General features: G+C 42.6%; 1 protein-coding gene across 1 annotated transcript in view; it reads right to left on the reverse strand.

Annotated features, from left to right (window-relative positions):
• Positions 1–9,414, reverse strand: part of LOC311125758 (transcription initiation factor TFIID subunit 2) — a 40,409-nt gene extending 30,995 nt beyond the window's left edge. Inside the window, exons 1-8 of the mRNA XM_084158435.1 lie at positions 9,262–9,414; positions 9,065–9,119; positions 8,540–8,700; positions 8,059–8,177; positions 7,594–7,735; positions 7,073–7,304; positions 2,410–2,594; positions 1,771–1,884 (exon numbers count right to left, since the gene is read on the reverse strand). Coding sequence (XP_084014561.1) covers positions 1,771–1,884; positions 2,410–2,594; positions 7,073–7,304; positions 7,594–7,735; positions 8,059–8,177; positions 8,540–8,700; positions 9,065–9,119; positions 9,262–9,326 — 1,073 coding nt within the window. The 5' untranslated portion in view covers positions 9,327–9,414. The remainder of the gene's footprint in view (positions 1–1,770; positions 1,885–2,409; positions 2,595–7,072; positions 7,305–7,593; positions 7,736–8,058; positions 8,178–8,539; positions 8,701–9,064; positions 9,120–9,261) is intronic.
• Positions 9,415–9,797: the final 383 nt, after the last annotated feature.

Consider the following 9,797-nt stretch of genomic DNA (forward strand, 5'->3'; position numbering starts at 1 on the left):
GCAACCAGCCAGACAACAGGTAAGGCAACCAGCCAGACAATAGGTAAGGCAACCAGCCAGACAACAGGTAAGGCAACCAGACAGGCAACATATAAGGAAATGTTGTTCAGGACATAACAACAGTTTGTAAGCTGATCTTGTACAGGACATAACAACAGTTTGTAAGCTGATCTTGTTCAGGACATAACAACAGTTTGTAAGCTGATCTTGTACAGGACATAACAACAGTTTGTAAGCTGATCTTGTACAGGACATAACAGTTTGTAAGCTGATCTTGTACAGGACATAACAACAGTTTGTAAGCTGATCTTGTACAGGACATAACAGTTTGTAAGCTGATCTTGTACAGGACATAACAACAGTTTGTAAGCTGATCTTGTACAGGACATAACAACAGTTTGTAAGCTGATCTTGTACAGGACATAACAACAGTTTGTAAGCTGATCTTGTACAGGACATAACAACAGTTTGTAAGCTGATCTTGTACAGGACATAACAACAGTTTGTAAGCTGATCTTGTACAGGACATAACAACAGTTTGTATAAAAAGCAGGCATGCTGGCAGAACACCTGAATGTAATGACGTTTAACCAGTTTGGCACACGTTTACTAACTTACCATTTATTGCACATAAAAAAAGAAACAAGATACTTTATTCAACCTAGGTGGTTTTTAATTCTGAGAGTAATTTAATGAATACTGGCTGTAGTAGGTGGTTTTTAATTCTGAGAGTAATTTAATGAATACTGGCCGTAGCTTCATGAAGTGACCCAACTAAGAGATGAAATCATGTGTAAAGCTGTAACACACAGAAAGTGCTAAACCTCTACAAGCTGAACATGAGCTCAGTTTCATAAAACAAGCTGACTTCAATTACAGGCTTGAACAGAAATTAAACCACACAATTAATTGCAAGCAGGTGACGGGTCTTCATATCAAAAGAGAAATGTCTGTTTGATTTCTCTGTGCTCTTACACAACTGTGGCTTATACAAGCCAAATAAATAAGAGTAAGTCAAGCTTCCACATCTGACTTAGTTTTAAACACTTAATAAGACAGGGGGGTCCATTGTTTGCAGTGATCCTTTGAAGCCGTCGTGAAACCTCAGCCTCCCCAACTGACAACAGCCGCACTATTGCCAAGGGCCCCACACACACACACACACACACCTTGGCTGTAGAAACGTTGCCAAACACTAATGCACAGATTTATCATGCTGAGATTCTCTCAGCTAGGCCAAAGCTTTGCTCAATTTCTGCCTGGTAATAAATATGATGACAAAATATAATTTCAATAATCTCTCTGTACTCCAAGGTAGAAATCTGGATAGGAACCCACAGTTACCACTCTGTTCTTATGAAACAACAAATCAAAATACCACCGACAAGCTCCAAACCACCAACAACATCCAAACCACTGACAATCTCTAAACCACTGACAACCTCCAAGGTTGAACCAGGAGTGATTTTCACGTTTGACGTGTGTGAATGTGTGTGTGTGTGTGTGAATGTGTGTGAGTGTGTGTGAATGTGTGTGAGTGTGTGTGAATGTGTGTGAGTGAATGTGAGTGAGTATGTGTGTGTGAGTGAGTGTGTGTGTGTGTGTAAATGTGTGTGTGAGTGAATGTGTGTGTGTGTGTGTAAATGTGTGTGTGAGTGAATGTATGTGAGTGTGTGTGTGTGTAAATGTGTGTAAATGTGTGTGTGGTCTCTGTAGATCTCTCCACAACTCCACTATATTCTGTCTGGTATTACTCAGTCCACTACTCACCATGACATCCTGGAGATGAAGCAGCCAAAGAACTGCTGTGCCAGGGCCTGAGCTAAACACCGTCTGGTCAGGGGGGTCTGGTCTATGATCATGGCACTGTGCAGCAGATTAGTACTGAGGAGAGAGAGGAAGAGAGAGAATGGGCGGAGAGAGGGGAGAGAGAGAGGGGAGAGAGAGGGGGGAGAGTAAAGAGAGAGGAGAGAGGGCAGAGGAGAGGAAGAGAGAGAATGGGCGGAGAGAGGGGAGAGAGAGGGGAGAGAGAGAGGGCAGAGAGAGAGGGGGGAGAGTAAAGAGAGAGGTAAAGTTTGACTTGTGCCAAAACAACTCAGCATTATGAAAACTGAAAGAGAGAAATGAACGGATGAGGAGAGCTGTTCTTTGGGAAACTGCAAAAGCTCCTGAGGTGCATGTCTTATCTAAACAGCATCAATGTTGACGTAATAAATCTGAATTTAATTGGCCTACCAATTGAGGTATTTTCCATGACAAACGCATGGAAAATGGAAACGTTAAAACAAACAGCAAGAAGTTTCCACAATACAATGTGATATTTAAATGTTGTGAAACATTGTTCTAAACTAAAATGTGCAAAGCCACAAAATAACGGTATTAGGACTAGACAAGCCAGACTGTAGCCACCTGAAGATGCTCATAGAAGCGTACGAAGACACCTGGACGTAGGCCTCGTCCACAAACACAGTCTTGAAGCAGGAGTAGGGGTATCGACAGGTCAGGATCTCCTCGTAGAACTCAAAGATCTCATGCAGGTACGACATGGAGTGTTTCAACAGGGGCAGGAGCTGGGGCAAACAGAAGTGGGTCACCTGGAAAAATAAAAATAAAACTATATTTAAAGTGTCAGTAAAGCAACAGTACAGAAGTTCCCTCTAGGAAAAATACACTTATTCTGTTCTGTTGTATTCTATTCTATCAAAAGTATATTTGAAGAGAACCATCTTCGACAATATGTCAACATAGCACATTGGGTTCTTAAGACTGATTCACAATAACAGTCATACTCCACCTAGTGGTCGTAGGTGGAAAGGAAACCTGCTTAAATATACACTGAGTGGACAAACCATTAGGAACACCTGCTCTTTCCATGACAGACTGACCAGGTGAATCCAGGTGAAAGCTATGATCTCTTATTGATGTCACTTGTTCAATCCACTTCAAATCAGTGTAGATGAAGGGGAGGAGACAGGTTAAAAAATGATTTTTAAGCCTTGAGACAATTGTATGTGCCATTCAGAGGGTGAATGGGCCAGACAAAATATTTAAGTGTCTTTGAACAGGGTAAGGTAGTAGGTGCCAGGCGCACCGGTTTGTGTCAAGAACTGCAACGCTGCTGGGTTTTTCACGCTCAACAGTTTCCTGTGTGTATCAAGAATGGTCCATCACCCAAAGGACATCCAGCCAACTTGACACAACTGTGGGAAGCATTGGAGTCAACATGGGCCAGCATCCTTGTGGAACGCTTTCGACACCTTGTAGAGTCCATGCCCCGACGAAGGTGTTCCTAACGTTTTGTACACTCAGTGTATATGTCAACATATTTTACATTACATGGTTGCCTGCCTCTACTCTCTCTGGCAGCCTTTCTTAAAGTATGGGTCGCGACCCGGTTAACGGTGGGTCGCAACGTGTCAGAGTAAATGTATAATTATTTAATTGATTACTGGAATTGATTTGGCCAAGTGCAACTGCGCTCACTGATCAGTGTGCTGTGCTCTCTGCTTAGCAGCGGTCTCAGATCAGTTTGGCAGCTGTGCGAGTGGGAGACGCCCGTGTGCTTCGCTGTTTACCAGATATTTTTTTCTGCAGTTTTCCTGTAGATCACTCCGCGTCCCACACGCTGCAGCGTTGTCGTTCAGCAGCAGATGATGCGCTGTCAGCCACTGACTTGTCATTCCCACTCGCCATCACTTACCACTGTCATCGAATTGACTCAAACTAGCCACAAGTTCTGACTGAGCTCAATCGTCATGAAACGCAAACACAGCGATTAGTTTCTCTCTCTTGGTTTCATACAAATGTTGAGAAATAAGGAGGAGTGCCCACAATGTGTTTTGTGCGGGAAGTGCTTAGTAACGAGTCTCTCAAAACAAACTACAGTGAGGGAAAAAAGTATTTGATCCCCTGCTGATTTTGTAAGTTTGCCCACTGACAAAGAAATGATCAGTCTATAATTTTTAACGGTAGGTTTATTTGAACAGTGAGAGTCAGAATAACAACAAAAAAAATCCAGAAAAACGCATGTCAAAAATGTTATAAATTGATTTGCATTTTAATGAGGGAAATAAGTATTCTGCAAAACATAACTTAGTACTTGGTGGCAAAACCCTTGTTGGCAATCACAGAGGTCAGAAGTTTCTTGTAGTTGGCCACCAGGTTTGCACACATCTCAGGAGGGATTTTGTCCCACTCCTCTTTGCAGATCTTCTCCAAGTCATTAAGGTTTCGAGGCTGGCGTTTGGCAACTCAAACCTTCAGCTCCCTCCACAGATTTTATATGGGATTAAGGTCTGGAGACTGGCTAGGCCACTCCAGGACCTTAATGTGCTTCTTCTTGAGCCACTCCTTTGTTGCCTTGGCCGTGTGTTTTGGGTCATTGTCATGCTGGAATACCCATCCACGACCCATTTTCAATGCCCTGGCTGAGGGATGGAGGTTCTCACCCAAGATTTGACGGTACATGGCCCCGTCCATCGTCCCTTTGATGCGGTGAAGTTGTCCTGTCCCGTTAGCAGAAAAACACTCCCAAAGCATAATGTTTCCACCTCCATGTTTGACGGTGGGGATGGTGTTCTTGGGGTCATAGGCAGCATTCCTCCTCCTCCAAACACGGCGAGTTGAGTTGATGCCAAAGAGCTCCATTTTGGTCTCATCTGACCACAACACTTTCACCCAGTTCTCCTCTGAATCATTCAGATGTTCATTGGCAAACTTTAGACGGGCATGTATATGTGCTTTCTTGAACAGGGGGACCTTGCGGGCGCTGCAGGATTTCAGTCGTTCACGGTATGGTGTGTTATCAATTATTTTCTTGGTGACTATGGTCCCAGCTGCCTTGAGATAATTGACAAGATCTTCCCGTGTTGTTCTGGGCTGATTCCTCACCGTTCTCATGATCATTGCAACTCCACGAGGTGAGATCTTGCATGGAGCCTCAGGCCGAGGGAGATTGACAGTTCTTTTGTGTTTCTTCCATTTGTGAATAATCACACCAACTGTTGTCACCTTCTCACCAAGCTGCTTGGCGATGGTCTTGTAGCCCATTCCAGCCTTGTGTAGGTCTACAATCTTGTCCCTGACATCCTTGGAGAGCTCTTTGGTCTTGGCCATGGTGGAGAGTTTGGAATCTGATTGATTGATTGCTTCTGTGGACAGGTGTCTTTTATACAGGTAACAAGCTGAGATTAGGAGCACTCCCTTTAAGAATGTGCTCCTAATCTCAGCTCGTTACCTATATAAAAGACACCTGGGAGCCAGAAATCTTTCTGATTGAGAGGGGGTCAAATACTTATTTCCCTCATTAAAATGCTAATCAATTTATAACATTTTTGACATGCGTTTTTCTGGATTTGTTTGTTGTTATCCTGTCTCTCACTGTTCAAATAAACCTACCATTAAAAGTATAGACTGATCATTTCTTTGTCAGTTGGCAAACGTACAAAATCAGCAGGGGATCAAATACTTTTTTCCCTCACTGTAATTAATAAAACGACACGTCCTGACCAAACATCCACAGCATGACGGTAAACCCAGGGAGTTCTTTCAGAACAGGGCACAATGCTTCAGGAAACTGTGCTTCGACAGTGGAAAAGTAAGTCAGCTAGCAAGACATTGTTGTCATTTTATAACAGGTGATGATAAGCAGAAATAAGGGAGTACTATCTCTCATAGTAGTAGATGTGAGTTTCTCTTTCAAACAATCCCCTGGCCTTGTACACAGCTAATAGCTAACGTTAGCCAAAGCAAGCTAGCTAGCTACTGATAGCGCAACCCTAAGTAACAGTAGAGAAAATATAAAAAATGATCAGACCTCCTGTACATCTTAATGTAGAAATTATTGTTGAAAACAAGTCTAGATCGGAACTGTTGCTGTTCAAATACAAGTCATCATTTTTATTCTGAACTGGAATAAACTGATTGAAGCAAGGTGTTTTTTGAGGCAAACACTCACACAGTTCTGGGTTGCTCATCTACAGCAGGAAGCAGTAGATGTTCTGATCCAGTTTGGCACCACATACCAATGCCAGTCAGGGTTCTCAACTCTGGCGTACTTAAAAAACAAGTACGGAAACAGACTCAACGCTGAGCTTGACCTCCGTGTTGCACTGTCAACAACTGAGCTCAGAATAGACATGCTTGTAGAAAACTTCAACCTGTGTGATTTGATCAATCAGTTTATTCCAGTTCAGAATAAAAAATATTGATTGTATTTTAACAGCAACAGATCCAACGTAGACTTTTTTCAACAATACTTTCTACAGTAATATGTACAGTAGGCCTGATCATCTTTCATCCCTACTGTAACTTAAGGTTGCACTATCAAGAACTCAGCCTGTGTTCTGTTACACATCTGTGTGATGTGATCAGTTTATTCCAGTTCAGAATGAAAATGATTTCTTGCATTTTAACAGCAACAGTTCCAACCTAGACATATATGTAAGAGTGTTTTTAAAGGGGGGAAAATAAACATGAACAGCTATTTATTTATATGGGTATTTCATTGTTATTTGTTTTTGTCTATATTGCATTTGTTTTAGACATAAGGGCAATGAAATGTACCAATATTTACATATAGTTGCATATTTTCATAAGCTTGGGTCCCAGGAAAACACAGAATTTCTAATTTGGGTCCCAGGCTGAATAAGTTTAAGAACCCCTACTCTATGGGCTTCTACTAAATACATTCTCCTTACAGAGCACACTACTCTATGGGCTTCTACTAAATACATTCTCCTTACAGAGCACACTACTCTACGGGCTTCTACTAAATACATTCTCCTTACAGAGCACACTACTCTATGGGCTTCTACTAAATACATTCTCCTTTCAGAACACACGACTCTATGGGCTTCTACTAAATACATTCTCCTTACAGAGCACACTACTCTATGGGCTTCTACTAAATACATTCTCCTTTCAGAACACACGACTCTATGGGCTTCTACTAAATACATTCTCCTTACAGAGCACACTACTCTATGGGCTTATACTAAACACATTCTCCTTCCAGAACACATTGTGATTGGTAATGCTGGATTTCTATGCAATGCTTTTCCACACACAGTACCTCATGCATGTAGGGGTCAACCAGGATCTCAAAGGGCCCGACAGACAGTGAGATGTTGGGGGCCGCGGTGGGGATGGGGAGGACATAGTGGAAGGTCTTCTTCCTCATGTCATGGGTGTAGACAGTCTCTACCAAGTCCCCACAGGACACAGCCACCATAGATGCATCCACTGTGAACTCCAGCTTCCAGGTGCACAGCTCAGAGTACGAGTCCACACAGGGGAACCAGAACCTGGGAGAGGAAGACAGGTGGACAACAGTGTAGGTAGTCAAGTAGCAAGGAGGGATGAGGCTTGTGATAACATATCTGATCGTATTATATGAAAGTAAGTAAGTGAATATGAGAGAGAGAGAGAGAGAGAGAGAGAGAGAGAGAGAGAGAGAGAGAGAGAGAGAGAGAGAGAGAGAGAGAGAGAGAGAGAGAGAGAGAGAGAGAGCGAGAGAGAGAGAGACTAGGCCAGCCTAGACAGCACAGTGAATAAATGCCTCAATATGACATCCATCAATGTCTCCCTCCTCACCTTGTGGAGTTCTGGTATCCGAAGGAGAAGACGTGTGCTCCTCTCTCAGCCATGCTCCCCTCTACGTCAGGCACCACAAAGTGAAGGCCTCCTTTAGGCTGGTCTAGAGAGAACTCTATGTACACCTTCAGCACATTCATCTCTGGAGACAAGAAATAGAAACAGTCAATTATTAGAGGGCAGTAAGTTAAATTGTACATAAACAATACTTTAAGCTTCCGATGCTATGCATTAAGGTAAGAGCATTGCAGAACATTAGCCTGGTCCCAGGTGTGTTTGTGCCATATAAACAGATCTGGGACCAGCCAGGCTATCAGAATATGCCTTGAACCTTTATATTCAAACTACAGACCCAAGAACCACTGTCAGATGCAACAGAGGTCAGTCATTCACCGAAGGTCATAATGTAGATTAACCCAATTTAGAGACAACATTTCACTTGAACAAGATGAAGTTCTGTATTACCGTCTCCTTGCTTCCACAGCTCAGAGGGCACTTTGATGACCAGTTCCCCGTGTCCTGCGTCTGGGTCCACAGCACTGACTGCTGCTGTGTAGGCACTGGAGAAATAGTTCAGGTTCCTCCTGCAAGGGACAGGGCAGAGAGAGGAAGAGGTGAAAAGTTACTGCAAGTAGCTGTGTAATACAGGGGTGAATCTCAAGTCTTCTCCTTGATTCTTCCTGTCCTCTTCCCTCGACTTTACATACATTTAGGTAATTTAGCAGACACTCTTATCCAGAGCATCTATCTTACTGTGCATTCAACTAAGGTAGATAAAACAACCACATATCTTAGTCGTTGCTTCTTCTGAAAACATCAGAAAGAAGCAAGGAGAGCATTGGAGGATAAGATGAACTGCTGTTTTCTGTTTCCTTCATGGTGAGTTATGACCTCCCAAGTTCAACACATGAATACTAGACCATGTGTGTATGAGTACAACACTTACTGCTTGGACTCATGGTGGCAGACCTCTAGAGTAGGGTCATTGTAAATGAATGGTGCTTCTAGGTCGTTGACTCTGACCCTGTAGATCCTGCACTGCTTGCTGTTGAGCTTGATCCGGTTCAGGTTGACCACAGTTGGAAAGATGGTCAGCTCCACATAGCCCTGTCAAATAGAGGGGTGTGTCAGTTGACAAGGATGAGAAACTAGACTGTGGTTCTACATGGCCAATTTCTGCTGTTGTTTTCAATGTCTCTTAGTAGAAATATGTTTGGTTCTTAGACATTCGCCTAGGTTCTACAGATACAACCGGGATTTAGCCTACGGCTAGGTTCTATAGATACAACAACCGAGATTTATCCTACGGCTAGGTTCTACAGATACAACAACCAAGATTTAGCCTACGGCTAGGTTCTACAGATACAACAACCGAGATTTAACCAAAGTGATGGTGATGAGAAACAGCATTTTATTGAGGTACTTGCGGGGGAACTATAGTTATTGAGTATATTTACTACGATATACTTACAATCACAGACTTTCTTTGGAAGTTGATGTTGTTGATGCAGACAACCTGGTGAGTCGTGTAGGAATAAACATGACATATAACAGGTTAACACATTGAGATATAACTTAGCTACAGTATTATATCATGTGCCAAGTAATAACTTACGGACAAACGTGTGTGCACAGCTAACTAAGCCAAAGGTAATAGAAAATACTTATAATTTAAAAGGCCGCGGGCTCTCAAATCCCTTGTCCTTCTTCCTGTTCATCTTGATTTCATGCATTGATACGGTAAATGAATTTGATCATGTTCGTGAACTACAGGTTTGAGGCAATGGTCGTGTGGATTGGAAAGTTCTTCCTGTATCCACAAAAAAAGCACCAGTGATGCTCGAACGTTTCCACGAATTAAATGTTGCAAGACAAGTGTAATAATTTAAGTGACTATCTTGCTAGCTATATTTCCAGTCCTAATAAATCCCAAGGCAATGAGTTCCTGCTCAGTGAATGTGACGATTTAGTTAGCTAGTCAGTTGGCTAGTGCTAACGTTAGCTAGATAACAGCTAACACAACACTTCCAGACATTCTTCCCCGCCAGCTGTCTGTGCAATGCTATCAGTGTCTCATACGCTTTTTCCAGACATGCACGCCACCAAAGACTAACTTTCAGCCTTGCAAGAATCAATTCGGCTTCAAATGAGCAATTTTGTCAGTGTTGAGCTCCAAAACCATTAAATTATATCCTCTCCGTCCG

The sequence above is a fragment of the Coregonus lavaretus genome, assembly GCF_964263955.1.
Source record: "Coregonus lavaretus genome assembly, chromosome: 3".
In the NCBI taxonomy this organism is placed as follows: domain Eukaryota; kingdom Metazoa; phylum Chordata; class Actinopteri; order Salmoniformes; family Salmonidae; genus Coregonus; species Coregonus lavaretus.